The 16,350-nt window shown below is 64.1% G+C and overlaps 1 protein-coding gene across 2 annotated transcripts; it reads left to right on the top strand.

Annotated features, from left to right (window-relative positions):
* The first annotated feature begins 717 nt into the window (after positions 1–717).
* On the top strand, positions 718–16,141 carry SLC45A1 (solute carrier family 45 member 1). Of its 2 annotated transcripts, XM_059691370.1 has the most exons (9): positions 718–869; positions 3,069–3,489; positions 4,727–4,819; positions 5,218–5,442; positions 5,784–6,541; positions 9,721–9,871; positions 11,578–11,754; positions 12,667–12,872; positions 15,751–16,141. In XM_059691370.1, the coding sequence occupies exons 2-9, from the start codon at positions 3,093–3,095 to the stop codon at positions 16,015–16,017; spliced, it is 2,274 nt and encodes a 757-aa protein (XP_059547353.1). In that variant the 5' UTR covers positions 718–869; positions 3,069–3,092; the 3' UTR covers positions 16,018–16,141. The 2 variants fall into 2 exon arrangements, with proteins under 2 accessions (XP_059547353.1, XP_059547354.1); XM_059691371.1 differs by lacking the exons at positions 718–869; positions 3,069–3,489 and having other exon boundaries at positions 4,732–4,778.
* The last annotated feature ends 209 nt before the right edge of the window (positions 16,142–16,350 follow it).

The following is a 16,350-nucleotide window of genomic DNA, read 5'->3' as shown; positions in this document are numbered from 1 at the left end:
GAAACATCGATGTGAGAGAGAGATCAACTGGTTGCTTCCCACAGGCACCCAGACCCAGACGGGGATTGAACCCCCAGGCAGGTGTGTGCCCCTGATCAGGAAGCTCCAACCACTGAGCCACACTGGCTCTTTACTGTGTCCCTTCCTCTCTCGGGTGTCAGGCCCCAGGGGCGGGGACTTTTGTCTGATTTCTCATCACCCACACCCCAGTCCCCCGAATAGCGACTCGCCCAGTGGCCCTGACGCACCTGTGAAGCGAATAAGTGACTGTGGTAGAATGTTCTAGGCAGGGCCACCTGGTCCCTCCTGACGCGGCCGTGCCCAGGGCACCCAGTGCCGTTAGGGATCCACAAAACCAGTTCATTGCTTTCGAAATCAGAAGGAAGAAGCGAGACCGCCAAGACCAGGGGAAATGTTTTAACACATAGAATCGATATTTCATCTATAAACCACACAGTCATAAAATACAGTTTTACTATTTTTTTAGTAGAGACGGGCTGGCCGTGGTATGAGCGCCGCCGGCCCGCCTCCCCCCCCCCCCCCCCGCCCCCGGAAGCCATAGCGCCTGTTTCGGGGCCTTGAAAGGTGTGTGTGTGTGGGGGGGGGGGTGCGCCCGGAGCGGGTGGGGCCGAGCTCGGGGTCCAGCGCCTCCGCGGCCGGCGGTGCCGGTGCCGCTTTAAGGATGCTCTGCGGGTACCAGCCCGGCGGCGGCGAGGATGCAGCCGTGACGTCACGGCCCCGCCCCGTGGGTGATGCTGCAGCGGCTGCCGGTGGGCCTGGGGCTGCCGGCTGGGACCCGACCGGACTGAGCTGCCGGCGGGCGGGCGAGCCCGGCCTCCAGGAGGGATGCCTCCCGGCTGGACGCGCAGGTACCACCCTCTCCTCCCGCGCCCTCCGCGCGGCTTCGGCGGCTTCCGGCGGCGGGTTGTGCGGGTGGCAGGCGGGTAGGCCTCGGGGTGATCCGAGCTGCGACCTTTGTTCCTGGATGTCCAGTCACTTGAGCTGTGAACGGAGGCCCCGCCGGCTGCCTCTGGCGCAGGAGGAAGCAGGTGGGGATGCGCATCGCTTCCCGCGAGGAGGGCGCGCGGGCGGGAGTCCCGCTCCTGCTGGGCGGCGGGAGGCCTGTTCCTGAGTCACCTGGGCAGGTGTCCTCCGCGGTGCACTCCCCGCCAGGCCGGCCCCGCCGCAGGGGCCTGGGTGGCACCTCCCAGCCCCGTCAGGTTATCACAGCCCGGGTCTGCCTTTGCGGAGGGTCAGGGCGAGGCTGAAGCAGGAGGAGGCTGCTAGCAGCTGGTTCCCTCCGAGGCCCCGTCCTGGACGCTAAGTCGCTCCTCGATGCTCCGGGCACTTCAGGGTTTGCCTTCCAGCTTCGCAGGGAGTAGAGGCAGGTGCCCACGGAACCAGGGCTCCTCGCGCCAACTGGCCACACGCAGGGGCCACCACTCAGTCATCAGATTGTTAAATTCCTGCCTCAAGCCCACGAGGCATTAACCTTGAGAGTTGGTGGGAGGAAGAGTGTGGAAGGCGTGGGGCCCTGGGTGACCCCGTGGCAGGAAGACTGGTTCCCTTTAGAAGAGAAAGACAGGAGGAAAGGAGTTGGCTCATAGGAGCGTCACTTGGAGCACTCACATTGCCTGGGCAGGTGCATCTTTATTAATCGATTCGTGCACCAGTGGGGTCCCTCCGCCTGGCCTGTGGGATCCGCCAAAACAGGCTCTCTGACATCCCCTGAGGGGTCCTGGATTGTGAGAGGGCGCAGGCCAGGCCGAGGGACCCCACCGGTGCACGATTGGGGCCGGGGAGGGACTGTGGGAGAGCTCCAGAGTGTGTCTGGCCTGTCCCGTTCAGTCCTGATCGGCCGGACCCCAGCAGCAAGCTAATCTACCAATCAGAGCATCTGCCCCCCTGGTGGCCAGTGCACATCATAGCGACTGGTCGACCGGTTGACTATCTGCCCCCTGGTAGTCAGTGCGTGGCATAGCGAGCGGCTGAGCAGCCTCAGCATATCATTAGTATATTACACTTTGATTGGCTGAATGGCCGACTGGTCAACCGGACACTTAGCATATTAGGCTTTTATTATGTAGGATGTACAAGGGCCTGAGCTAGACCAGGGGAACTCAAACAGCAGGGTGAACTTTAACAAATTCTAAATCCTGATGTGATGGTCACATATGAATTATATTCGTACACATAGTTCTTGGGTACACCTGTTCCTGTTGTAGAGAAGAGCATGGATGTCTGAGGCCACAAGATAAGCCACTTATGGAGGTGCGAGCCGGCTGAGTCCATCCCTGTCCTCTGGGGATGGCATCCATCTCTTAGCAGGACTTCAGGGCCTCGGTGATCAGCTAATCCCTGCCTGATGGCTCCTCTCTCCCCGCACCACCATCAGGCCCACATGTTGCCCCTGCGCTGCTTACCTGGGTGGTTCCTGTTTAGAAGGCCTTTCCTCCCTTCTTCCCCCCAACTCGTGGGCAAGAAATGGTGTCTCTTTTATCTCTGCAGCCAGTGCCTGCGTACTCCGTACTCGGCTGCATGGGAGCGTGGATGGGTAGGTGGGTGGAAAGATGGCCGGATGGATGAATGGGTAGATGAATGAATGGACGGACGGGCAGATGTTTAGAAGGGCAGACGAGTAGATTAGAGCAGTGGTCGCCAACCTTTCAGACCTCATGGACCACCAGTGGTCTGTGGCCACCGGTTGGCAACCGCTGGACTAGAGGATGGGTAGGCGCATATGAGGATGGGAGGATGGATGGAAGGTTGCATGGGTGAGTGAGGGGGTGGGAGGGAGGGTGGGTGGAGGATGGGAAGGAGGAGGGATGGGTGAATGTATGTTTATTTGTGTGTTTGGGAGGGGATGGGCAGATGGGTGGGCTAGAGGAAGAGTGGATGGCTATGTGGATGGATGGACTCTAAGCGTCCCCCAATGTGAACCCAACTTTCCCCAAATGGAAAGGGCAAGTGGGTGCAGCCGGGGTAGCGGAGGGGCGCCCCCGGGAAAGCTGGCCCTCGAAGTGGAGGCGGGTGAGTAACCGCTGGCCTCCGAATGGCTTTCCCCACAGGAACTGCCAGCGGCCCCCCACGCGATGATCCCCGCCGCGAGCAGCCCCGCTCCGGGAGAGGCCCTCTTCCCCGCTGCGGCGCCCCAGGACTTCTGGAGGTCCCCGATCTCGGGCTACGCGGGGTCTGCCACCCGGCACATCAGCCACCGGGCCAACAACTTCAAACGACACCCCAGGAGGAGGAAGTGCATTCGCCCCTCCCCGCCCCCGCCCCCCAACACCCCGTGTCCCATCGAGCTGGTGGACTTCGGGGACCTGCACCCCCAGAGGTCCTTCCGGGAGCTGCTCTGCAACGGCTGCATTCTCTTTGGCATCGAGTTCAGCTACGCCATGGAGACGGCCTATGTGACCCCCGTGCTCCTGCAGATGGGCCTCCCGGACCAGCTCTACAGCCTGGTGTGGTTCGTCAGCCCCATCCTCGGTGAGCCCGCAGCCCCACGGGTGCCCCCAAACCTCCCGGTGCCCCCGGAGCCCCCGTGGAAGCAGCTCGTGGGTCCCTAGGGGACAAGGGAGGAGCAAGAGCTAAGTCCACGCATCAGTCCGGGGCCGTAGGAAGCACAGGCATGGCCGGCCGGCCCCGGATTTTAGGAAACTTTGTCTAAACCGGCTTATAACCCGGTCGGTGTGGCTCAGTGGTTGAGCATCCACCTAAGAATCAAGAGGTCCCGGTTCGATTCCCTGTCAGGACACAGGCCCTGGTTGTGGGCTGGATCCCCAGTGTGGGGTGTGCAGGAGGCAGCCAATCAGTGACTCTCTCTCATCACTGATGTTTCTCTCTCTCCCTCTCCCTTCCTCTCTGAAATCAATAAAAATATATTTAAATAAATAATTATATATACATATATATTATTTCAGAGAGGAAGAGGCAAAGAGAGAGATAGAAACATCAATGATGAGAGAGAGTAATATTTTTTAAATAACAAAATAAAAAAAATAAACCAGCTTAGAGAAGAGGGTTTCCATCCCCCACAGACCAGCGCCATCTGGAGCTGAGCTAACACCAGAGAGTCCAAGCCGAACACTAGACGTGGGTTGGGTCTGGGAGGGCCTGGAAATGCTTGAATTCCCAAGGTCATGGCTGCTTAGTGACTTACAAGGGCCTTACGAGGAAATGAGGGGAGCGGAGTGGTTCCGAGGGTCTGTTGGTCTTTCGTCTCTAGCGCAGCGTTTTATCGCTGACTCCCCACGTCTGAGACCCTGGGGACGTGCGAGTGCAGGCGCGTCGGGAATGTTCGAGGCTGTGTCCGTGGGGCCCTGAGCCGCGGGAACGGGCAGGGGCTGTGTCCGTGGGGCCCTGAGCTGCGGGGACGGGCGGAGGCTGTGTCCGTGGGGCCCTGAGCCGCGGGAACGGGCAGAGGCTGTGTCCGTGGGGCCCTGAGCCGCGGGGACGGGCGGAGGCTGTGTCCGTGGGGCCCTGAGCCGCGGGAACGGGCGGAGGCTGTGTCTGTGGGGCCCTGAGCCGTGGGACGTGTGGAGGCTGTGTCCGTGGGGCCCTGAGCCGCGGGAACGGGCAGGGGCTGTGTCCGTGGGGCCCTGAGCCGTGGGACGTGTGGAGGCTGTGTCCGTGGGGCCCTGAGCCGCGGGAACGGGCAGGGGCTGTGTCCGTGGGGCCCTGAGCCGCGGGGACCCCAGCATGACCACCGCCCGTTCTGTTCCAGGATTCCTACTGCAGCCGCTCCTGGGTGCTTGGAGTGACCGATGTACCTCAAGGTTTGGACGGAGGCGCCCTTTCATTCTTGTCCTGGCCATAGGTCTGTTGTTCGGGGATTGAAATTAAAAAAAAGAAAGAAAAGAAAAGAGGCCTCAGTGCTTCTCGTAGGGAAACCTAGGAGTGCTGACCGAAGCCCTTAGCCAGATAACCCCCTGGCCCGTGGCCACCCCCCCGGCCCGCGGCCTCTGAGATCAGATGGCTTTGGTTCTGTGTTTATTTTTAACGAGTTAAGTTCATGCCATTCCTGCTCTACTTGACCATAGAAAACCCCGATCCAAGTTAAAAAAACAAAAACAAAAACTGGTGAGTCTGCAGGTGGCATGGCCAGGGGCTCTGCTTGGAATGTGACTAGAAAGGAATTCTTGGGCCCTGAAGAGCCCGGATGCCAGTCGCGGGGGCCGGTCCGCGCTCCCGCGGTGACTGCCTCTCTGTCCGCAGGGGCGCTGCTGGGCCTCTCGCTCCTGCTCAACGGCCGCGACCTGGGCGCGGCGCTGGCCGACTCGGCGGGCGACCACCGCTGGGGCCTCCTGCTCACCGTGTGCGGGGTGGTGCTGATGGACTTCAGCGCCGACTCGGCCGATAGCCCCAGCCACGCCTACATGATGGACGTGTGCGGCCCCGCCGACCAGGACCGCGGCCTGAGCATCCACGCGCTCCTGGCAGGTGCGTCCGCTCCCGTGCCGCCCCCGTGAGCCCGGGCGGCCCCTCCCCACGCCCTGGTCTAAACACGGGCTGCAGTTCCAACACATGCCTGAGCACGGACGTGACCGGAAATGCGTGTCTCAAACGCTAGGTCTCCACAATGGCCCGTGCTGATACGATGGATACTGCTCTATGTGGTCGATTCTTGTTATTTTTGCTGTTATGCTCCACCCAGTCCCTGGGAACCCCATTCTCATGCTCACTTTTGTTGGGGTGTCGCTGGGAGGAGGACACCCCGGGTCCTGGGAGGGATGTAGCGCCTGGAGTGAGAGCCGAGCTTCCCTCCCGCCCCCCCTCCCCAGGACTCGGCGGCGGCTTCGGGTACGTGGTCGGGGGCATCCACTGGGACAGGACCGGCTTCGGGCGAGCCCTGGGCGGGCAGCTGCGGGTCATCTTCCTCTTCACGGCCGTCATCCTGAGCGTCACCACCGCCCTGACGCTGCTCAGCATCCCCGAGAGGCCCCTGCGCCCCCCGGGCGAGAAGAGGCCCCCCATGAAGAGCCCCAGCCTCCCGCTGCCGCCCTCCCCGCCCGTCCTGGGCCAGGAGAGCACCGGAGGCTCCGCGCCCGGTCACCCGGACAGCGGCCCGTATGCCAGCTTCTCCAGCCCCATCTCCCCGCTCAGTCCCCTCACGCCGAAGTACGGCAGCTTCCTCAGCAGGGACAGCTCCCCGACCGGGCTCAGCGCCTTCGCCTCGTCCTTTGCCACCTCCCACATCGACAGTGTCCTCATTGACTGCTTCACGGGCGGCCACGACAGCCACCTGGCCACCCCGGGCGGCGCCCCGCGGCCAGCCCTCAGCGTCAGTTTCCCCCGGGCCCCCGACGCCTTCTACCACCAGGACCGCAGCCTCGGCCGGGACAGCGGCCTCGGGCAGCGGCGGGAGGTGGCCCTGACCACCGGCTGTGACGCGGACGTCCTGAGGGTGGGCTCCCTGGACACCTCCAAGCCGCGGTCGGCCGGGATCCTGAAGAGACCCCAGACCTTGGCCCTCCCGGACGCGGCCGGAGGAGGTGGTCCCGACACCAGCAAGAGAAGGAACGTGACCTTCAGCCAACAGGTAAAAGCAGGGGGCCGGGGTCAGAGGGCGCCGTGCGCGCAGCCCTCGCCAGTGAGACGGCAGGAGGGATTGCCGACCTGGAGAGAAATTCCCGGCCATCTGGTGGGCCAAGCCAGAGGTGGGGAGCATCTGGCCCGGGAGCCACAGAAGGCCCGCGAAGTCTCTGGCCTGGGCTTGCCAGGCATTAGGGGTGAGTTAACCGAATGTCTGGCCCTGTGGTCGGCAAACTGCGGCTCGCAAGCCACATGCGGCTCTTTGGCCCCTTGAGTGTGGCTCTTCCTAAGCCTTAGGAGCACCCTAATTAAGTTAATGACAATGTACCTACCTATGTAGTTTAAGTTTAAACAATTTGGCTCTCAAAAGAAATTTCAGTCGTTGTCCTGTTGGTATTTGGCTCTGTTGACGGATGGATGAGTTTGCCGCCCACTGGTCTGGCCCAATAGACAGGCTGAGTTTTAAGTGGATCATTTGGGCCGAGGATGATGTGTCGAGAGACATCTGGGCCAGGTGAGCCGGGGGCACCGGCCAGGGCGGAGGCGCTTCACGCACCGGCCGCAGATGCAGGGGCGGCTCTCCCGGCGGCGCCGTGGCCACCGGTCCTGCAGGAGGCTCCTCCCGCGCTGTGTGCGTGTCCGGTGTCTGCCGTTCCCGGGACGCCCGCCGCGCCGGCCGCGGGATCTGGTGCCCACGTTCCTGAAAGACAAACGCGGGGGGAACTGGTGGACGCTGCTGGGCCTCTGGCCTCCGGCCCTCCTCGTGCCGGCGTCTGACCTTCGCTGACCACCCGGAGGCTGTCACACCTCTGGAGGCGAAAGGGCAGTGAGCGGCAGCGTCCCTGCAGGCGGGGAACCTTCCGGAAGGCTGTGGTGTCGGAGGGATGGGCTGACAGGCTGCACGCTGGTTTGTGGGATTTGAGCAGCTGTCAGCGTCCGATCGCGAAGAGGCCACTGGCAGCGAAAGGGGCTGTTCTCCCCTCCCGAGTCCACACAGGAGGCCGGGGCCCCTGCCCTCGGGCCGCCCCCGGGGGGACTTCAATGAGAGGGGAGCCGGGTCCTCAGCCAGGCCTCCCCGCTCCGGGCCTGGGAGACCCCGGGTTTCACAGGAGGTTAGCTGGAGACACGTGGAGGTGGCTTTTCATGTTCTCTTCATTGTGACATCCCCCCCCCCGCCATTGTTTATTGATTTTTAGAGAGAGAGGAAGGGAGAGGGAGGGAGAGAGAGAGAAACATCGATGTGAGAGTGAAACGATGATCGGCTGCCTCCTGCGCGGCCCCTACTGGAGATCGAGCCAGAAACTCTGGCACGTGCCCTGAGGGCAACCCCTCCGGGCATGGACGCCCCGACTGCCCGACCCCCCCCACCCCCCACTCCCACCCCCACCCCCTGGCACAGCCCAGGGGCCAGGGCTGCTGTGAAATCCCCAGGGGACGCTTCCCGGCTGCTTCTCTGGTGCCCTGTGGCCCAGGGCCTCTCTCATCACCTCGTCGTCGTCATCTCATCTCCTGGGAGGGCATTGCCAGGCGCTGCCCGCGCCAGGGGAGTCGGATCTGGGAAGGGACGGAAGAACCGAAAATCGCTGGAGGGTTAGGAAGCCCTCTGGTTCTGTCACAGCAGAGACACCCTGCCTTGAGGGGCCGGCATGTTCCCCTCGCCCGCCCCGAGGCCACAGCAGCCATCAGGCCTCTGCTCAACGCCGGGCCCTCCTGTCCCCTGTCCCCTCCCCAAAACTCAGACTGGCTTCCAGACCTCGGTTGTCTGTTGAGAATCTAAACTAAACTTCCTGTGTGGCTGACGGTCTCCTTTTCATCCTTTTTCAAATGTTCATTCTCGACATAGTGGGGTTTGTGAATCAGTTCTTGGAAGAAAGTAAAACTCCTGAGCTAACCCGCCCCCCCCAGGTGGGGCCGCAGGTGGGCGTGGCTGCCGTCTTCCTTCCTCCCTCGGGGCGGGGCTGACCTTGAACCAGCCCCTCCGCTACGTCCTTCCTCTTTCTGTTCCTCCCGGATCCCATCCCTGGTGCTGACCCGGCCCAGGCCCCCTCCTGTCCCCCCTCCTCCCCCCCTCCCCCCCTCATCCCCCTCCCCCCTCCCGCCCCCCCTCCCCCCCCTCGTCCCCCTCCCCCCTCCCGTCCCCCCTCCTCCCCCCTCATCCCCCCCTCATCCCCCTCCTCCCTCCCGTCCCCCCTCCCCCCCCCTCGTCCCCCTCCCCCCTCCCGTCCCCCCTCCTCCCCCCTCATCCCCCTCCCCCCTCCCGTCCCCCCTCCTCCCCCCTCCTCCCCCCCTCATCCCCCTCCCCCCTCCCGTCCCCCCTCCTCCCCCCTCCCCCCACCCCAGCCGTGCGGCCAGAGCAGCGGCTCCTCTTTGCTCAGGGACGCCTGCTGCTCAGCGCACCTGGCCGGGGTGGTGTCTGACAGCAGCCAGGCAGCCAGTGGGCGGCGGCCTCCTCAGTAGTCTCGCCCCGCTCGGGCGTGTCCACTCCGTGGCCAGTGGGGTGTCTGGGGACACACAGCCCTCGCCAGGGCCCAGTGTGTCTGTTCGCAGCGGCACTTGGCCCCCGAGTGTCCGTGCAGAGAGGAGTCCCCCCCCCCGCCCCCCCCGCCGTCCAGAGGGAGGTGCCCCATCGCCCGGGGTCAGTCTCTCACACCCCCTAGGGCAGTGATGGCGAACCTATGACACGCTGTCAGAGGTGACACGAGAACTCATTTTTTTGGTTGATTTTTCTTTGTTAAACGGCATTTAAATATATAAAATAAATATCAAAAATGTAAGTCTTTGTGTTACTATGGTTGCAAATATCAAAAAATTTCTCTATGTGACACGGCACCAGAGTGAAGTTTGGGTTTTTCAAAATGCGGACACGCCGAGCTCAGAAGGTTCGCCGTCACTGCTCTGGTTGGTGAGGGGCTTCCTAGAGCCTGTGCTGCAACTGCCCGGGTTTGTTTATTTCGAGTGTGTTTCCCCTTGTGGGGAAGGTACTCACGTCCTCCCTGCGGGAGGTGCTGCCTCCTGGGCCCAGGTGCGGCCCCCGAAACGCAGCTCCGTGCTCTGCGGCTCCACGTCTCGGAAGAGACGACCTGAAACCCTCCGCGTTCACCCCGTGGGGAGACGACCCCCAGCCACGCCTGCGTCTGCCCCGCGGGCGCTGGAGGCTCTGATGGGGCCCGTGGGCTCCCTTTCCAGGTGGCGAACATCCTGCTGAACGGCGTGAAGTACGAGAGCGAGCTGCCGGGCCCCAGCGAGCCGGGGCCGCCTCTGTCCATGCGGCACCTCTGCTCCACCATCTGCCACATGCCCTGGGCGCTGCGCAGCCTGTGCGTCAACCACTTCCTGGGTGAGCTCGGGGCACGGCCCCTCCACGCCCCGTGCGTCCCTGTCCCGGCGGCGGTCACGCTGCGTGGGGGCCCAGGGATGCCTTCCAGGACCCCCGTGTTCACTTAGCTCCCGGATACCACGGGGCAGACGTGGCGTGGGACTGCCCGGCGGGCTCCTCCCGGGGAAGCCAGAGAGATGCCACCGTCGGCAGCCACGGGCTAACCCGGGTGTGCAGCCCAGAGGGACCCTGGGTCTCCGCAGCCCAAACCTCATTCCCAGACTCTTCAGGCGGCTCACGGTTAAGTGACATGTCGCTGTCCCACCTGTGAGGCTGGTGGGCCTCACCTCGAGCTGGGACAGACACATGGACATCGACACCCAGACACACGGACATCCACACACAGACACACACACACAGACACTCAGACATCCACATACAGACACACACACAGAGACACTCAGACATCCACATACAAACACACGGACATACACAGACACAGACATCTACACACAGACACACAGACATCCACACACAGACACACACACAGAGAGACTCAGACATCCACACACAGACACCCACACACAGACACATGACACCCACACACAGAGACACGGACACCCACACGTGCCCACATACGTCCAGGGCTGGCCTCGCGCGCGCACAGGCCTGGCATTCGAGTTCCTCCGGCAAAGCCCGTGTGCATGTCCTCCCGCGGTGCCCGCGGTGGGGCTGCCGGAGCGTCCGAGGAAGCCAGGCCCCCCCCCCCCCCCCCCCCCCCCCCGCGCTGAGGGTGTCAGTCAGTGACGTTCTAGGAGGCGAGAAGGTGTCACGTGCCCGTATGTCTGGGCCAGTCGTCCCGTGAGGTCTTGGAAGGACGTAATCACAGGCTTCGTCCAGAATAGATACAAGGCCTTTACGAGGCGCGGTCTCTCACGGCCACCGCTGGGCGGGAAGGTCTGCACTGCAGCCTGGGCGAGGGCTGAAGACATGCTGGCTCCACACTGTGGGTACGCGGCTGCCCCTCACACGGGCCTTCCGAATCCGAATGGCACAGAAGTCATGCCAGGCCATTATTAGGGTCCAGAGGGCCAACACGAGGGCCAATATACGCCCCCCTCCCGCACCGCAGAGAGGTTGGCGGGGAAGTCGGAGGGCGGGTCACTGCAGGTCAATGGGCGCTAAAGCAGATGGGTCTGTAGCGACATCCGTGCGGCCTCACGTGTCCTCTCGGTTCAATGCCACCTGCCGCACCCGGGCTGGAGCCTCCGGCGTTTTCTGGTCATAGAGGGAGGAGGAGGAGGCTCAGCCTTCCTCACGGCAACGCTGTTCAGAGGAGAACAGGATACACACCCTCATGTAGCATGGCCCAGTGCACACACATATGTATTTGCTTAAAAAACAATCAGCGGGCTCCTACACAACCACATCAGAGGGCAGGAGGGAGGGAGGGAGGGAGGGAGGGAGGGAGGGAGGGAGGGAGGGAGGGAGGGAGAGCAGGAGGGAGGGAGGGCAGGAGGGAGGATGGGAGGGAGGACGGGAGGGAGGATGGGAGGGAGGACGGGAGGGAGGGCGGGAGAGAAGGAGGTCTCAGTGTGAGGAGAGGTGGTGCCTCCTTTAAGTCTTGAGTCCGCCCGTTTCCTTGAGAATCAGGCAAACCCGCTGTTGGCGACAGGGGCCTTGTCCACGTCTGTGCCGTGGGTCACAGTCACGCCCCTCCCCCCCAGGCTGGCTGTCCTTCGAGGGGATGCTGCTCTTCTACACGGACTTCATGGGCGAGGTGGTGTTTCAGGGGGACCCCAAGGCCCCGCGCACGTCGGAGGAGTATCGGAGGTACAACAGCGGCGTCACCATGGGCTGCTGGGGGATGTGCATCTACGCCTTCAGCGCCGCCTTCTACTCAGGTGCGTGCCCGGCGGACACCGGGGTGGCCCTTCGCGGGAGGTCTGATGGCCTTGGGTCTGATGACCTTGGGTCTGATGGCCTTGGGTCCGATGGCTTTGGGTCCGATGGCTTTGGGTCTGATGGCCTTGGGTCCGATGGCTTTGGGCCTGATGGCCTTGGGTCCGATGGCCTTGGGCCTGATGGCCTTGGGTCTGATGGCCTTGGGCCTGATGGCCTTGGGTCCGATGGCCTTGGGTCTGATGGCCTTGGGTCCGATGGCCTTGGGTCCGATGGCTTTGGGCCTGATGGCCTTGGGTCTGATGGCCTTGGGCCTGATGGCCTTGGGTCCGATGACCTTGGGTCCGATGGCCTTGGATCTGATGGCCTTGGGTCTGATGGCCTTGGGTCCGATGGCCTTGGGCCTGATGGCCTTGGGTCTGATGGCCTTGGGCCTGATGGCCTTGGGTCCGATGGCCTTGGGCCTGATGGCCTTGGGTCTGATGGCCTTGGGCCTGATGGCCTTGGGTCCGATGGCTTTGGGTCTGATGGCTTTGGGCCTGATGGCCTTGGGTCTGATGGCCTTGGGTCCGATGGCCTTGGGTCTGATGGCCTTGGGTCTGATGGCCTTGGGTCTGATGGCTTTGGGCCTGATGGCCTTGGGTCCGATGGCCATGGGTCGGCGGTTGGAGTACACGAATTGAAGGCAGGTGTGTGTCTTTATGGCGACGGGCAGGCAATCCCAGCGCCGTCTCCTTTCATTCAACAACCTGTCGTGGCAGCTCAGGACCTGCCATCGGTCTGGCCCCACGAAGCCGTCCGGGGTCCCTCGGCCGCCTGGTCCGGGCAGGCTGCCTGCCATGCGTGCTCACGCCCCCGCCAGCCTCAGGGTCGGCGGGAGGCGGGACACGAGCCCCACCCGCTGTCGCCCGCAGCGATCCTGGAGAAGCTGGAGGAGCGCCTCAGCATCCGCACGCTCTACTTCGTGGCCTACCTGGCCTTCGGCCTGGGGACCGGGCTGGCCACCCTGTCCCGGAACCTCTACGTGGTCCTGTCCCTGTGCGTGACCTACGGGATCCTGTTCTCCACGCTGTGCACGCTGCCCTACTCGCTGCTGTGTGACTACTACCACAGCCCGGAGGTAGGCGCCCGCTCCGGCTCCGGCCTCTGCGCCTGCCCCCCCCACCCTCCCGGCCCAGCGGCTCGGAGAGCCTCCCCCGGAAGCGGCCCCCCATGCAGCCTGAGGCTGGTGCACAGGGAGATACAGGGCCCCCTTCAAACATCGGGCGGGGACAGCAGGGGCGGTATGGGCAGGGGGGAGCTGGAGGCTGGAAGGGGAGGTCCCCGCCAGGCTTCAGGGTCCCCTGTGGGCACCGGGCCAGGTGAGGCGGGCGAGGCGCTCACCTTGGGCACAAAAACCCAGCCGTCAGGATCAGCGCTATGCCCACACCGTGTTTCTAAAAACAAGGATCCATGCCCCAAATCCACTCTGAACCAACAGCAGAACTTTCATGGCCCAGAGCAGGACCCCGCCCGCCAGGTGGGAGCAGCGCCCCCTTTATAGGAAAGTCTGGGTTTCCCTTTCACCGCTTCCCCGAGAGGCGTCCGCCCGCAGTTCCCCTGCGAGCGCACAGTGCGGGCAGAGGGGGCTGACAGCTGTCCGTAAGGGAAATACCCCAACAATGAATAAATAACAATAACCACACTGTAACCTGCCCCCCTCCCCCATTCACCAACCGTGCGACCAGCACCACAGTCCAAAGAACCCCAACCCGCTGGCCACCCCGGCCCGGGAGCCAGCCCTGCTGCCCTCTCTGTGGACTCAGCTGCTGCGGACGCGGGCGCCACGCGGGTGGGGTGGCGGCTCCGCTCGGTGATGCCTCAGGGCCACCCTCGCGGCGGTGGGAGTGGGGGCTTCACTGCTGCGGCCGAGCCGTGCTCCCAGCGTAGGTTTGGGCAGAAACGTTGAGATTTGAAAGACGTGCATGAAGGTCACCTTGAGGGTAGAGCGTCTCGCACCCCCTGTGGTTCGGGCCTCTGCCCCCCCCCCACCCCCACCCCCCCCTCGGCCAGGTCCAGGCCGGAGGCTTCCTGACTTGTCTTCAGGGTTTGGGGTCTCGGTGAATTCGGCGGCGAGGTCCGGTCCGCCTGGGCCGGACCTCCCGGTACTGGAGGCGGCCGGGCAGCCCCTCCCACCTCCCCTCTGCCGGCAGCAGGCGGGCCACGCGGGCCACGCGGGACTGTGCTGACCCCGGGCGGCCTGAGGCTGTGACCACAGGCGTGAGCTGTGTGCACCCCGCACCTCCCGCCAGCACTGCAGGGCCTGTGCCAGCGGCACCCAAGGGACCCTGCTTCCGGGTGCTGTCCCGCCTCCGTCCCCCGTCACTTCCCTGCCGCCCTGAGCCCGGCGCTGGGCTGAGTGGATGTGCCGGGTCTGGGTGAAGGGCTGCCTGCCCCCAGGAGGGACACCCCGGGCCTCAGGCCGCCCCAGCCGGCTTTGGGCAGAGCTGCCCGGAAGGCGAGGCCGCGGTGACCGCAGGGCCTTCTGGCCACTCGCACTGTCTCCCTCGGGCTGGAGGCCGGGGGCTCACGTGCGGCCTCCCCGCCACAGGGGCCTCCCCGCGGCCCTGACGCCGTATATGGTCACGCGCGTGCCCATTCCCCGAGCCCCTTGCGGTGCCCACGAGGACGCCGCCTTCCCCAGGGAGGGGCATGGCAGCGTCCCAGAGGTGCCACCTCTGTCCGGACACAGGGCCAGGCCGTGCCGGCATCCAGGCAGTGCACATGCAGCGGCGTGTGGGGGCGGCATCCGCCTGCTGCATCGGTGGCTCTGGGTGGGGGTGGCTTGTGCTGGGACCCACACCACCGCCTGCCACGTCACCCTGCAGCCCTGCTCACAGACACGGTCCTCCACCGTGCCCACCGCCATGCCCAACACCATGCCCACCACCGTGCCCAACACCATGCCCATCACCATGCCCACCACCGTGCCCGACACCATGCCCACCTCCATGCTCATCACTGCCCACCTCCATGCCCACCTCCATGCCCACCACTGTGCCAATCACCACGGTCACCTCCATGCCCATCACTGTGCCCACCTCCATGCCCACCACCGTGCTCATCTCCATGCCCACCACATGCCCATCACCATGCCCATTACTGTGCCCACCTCCATGCCCATCACAGTGCCCACCTCCATGCCCACCACATGCCCATCACCATGCCCACCACATGCCCACGGGGTGCGGTGGGTGGGGAGGGAGATGATGTGACCAGGCTGGAGGCACAAGAGCCTCAGGTACCCGCCCAAAGGCCCCCCTGCTGTGGGCTGTGACAGGGTGTGCGACCGGCATGGCAGCGAGCAGCAGTTTGTCCAGACACAGCGCCCAGTGGGCGGGCAGGCTGCTTCCTCTCGGGTGAGAGGGAGGAGAAAGGACCAGAGAGTCCGGCGGGGAAAGTGCCACCCTCCCTGTGAGGAGGCGGCCCTCCCGCCCCATTAGTCATGGATTCTTTTCATTGCCGTCATCTCTCTGAACACAAATATTATTAAACTCTTGGCTGAACTCCCTGTGCATGTTGGCGCTGGAAACTGTGAGCCCGCTGTGCGTGGGCACGGGGCTGCTGGGCCTGCAGGGACGTGGGTGCCTGGCCCCGCCACTGACGTGCCCCGCCCCCCCGGGTCAGTTTCCAGGGTCCAGCATGGACGTGGGTCCCTGGCCCCGCCACTGACACCCCCCCCCCGGGTCAGTTTGCAGGGTCCAGCATGGACGTGGGTGCCTGGCCCCGCCACTGACACCCCCCCCCCCGGGTCAGTTTGCAGGGTCCAGCATGGACGTGGGTCCCTGGCCCCGCCACTGACAACCCCTCCCCCCGGGTCAGTTTGCAGGGTCCAGCATGGACGTGGGTGCCTGGCCCCGCCACTGGTGTGCCCCGCCCCACCCCCAGGTCAGTTTGCAGGGTCCAGCATGGACGTGGGTCCCTGGCCCCGCCACTGACACCCCCCCCACCCGGGTCAGTTTGCAGGGTCCAGCGCTGACGGCACGCGGCGTGGCATGGGTGTGGACATCTCGCTGCTCAGCTGCCAGTACTTCCTGGCCCAGATCCTGGTCTCGCTGGTGCTGGGGCCCCTGACCTCGGCTGTGGGCAGCGCCAATGGGGTGATGTACTTCTCTAGCCTGGTGTCCTTCCTGGGTTGCCTCTACTCCTCCCTGTGTGTCGTCTACGAGATCCCGCCCAGCGCGGCCGCCAATGAGGAGCGCCAGCCCCTCCTGCTGAACGTGTGATGCCCGAGCCCCAGCTTGTGCCAAGGTGTCTGGAGCCAGTGGGAACCAAAGGGCCTTGGCAGTGATGGACAGGTCTCCTGCTGGAATGTAAATATGTGATAAAACAATAAACGGCAGCAGCAAAGCCTGTGGTTTCTCGTGTGGCTCTCCAAGGAGGAGTGAGAGGCCGCCTGGGGAGGGGGCCACTTTCCACGCCCATTTGGGGAGCAGGTGTGAGGATTTGTTTTTATTGTTGAGAGTATTACAGATGCCCCCCATTTTCCTACCCTTTGCCTCCTCTACCCAGCCCTGGCCCCACCCCAGGTCTTCCCTCACTTCTGCCTGTGCCCATGG

The sequence above is a fragment of the Myotis daubentonii genome, chromosome 3 (assembly GCF_963259705.1).
Source record: "Myotis daubentonii chromosome 3, mMyoDau2.1, whole genome shotgun sequence".
NCBI classification, from domain to species: domain Eukaryota; kingdom Metazoa; phylum Chordata; class Mammalia; order Chiroptera; family Vespertilionidae; genus Myotis; species Myotis daubentonii.
The sequence above is the reverse complement of the archived record's forward strand: the minus strand, read 5'-3'. Positions and strand labels throughout refer to the sequence as shown.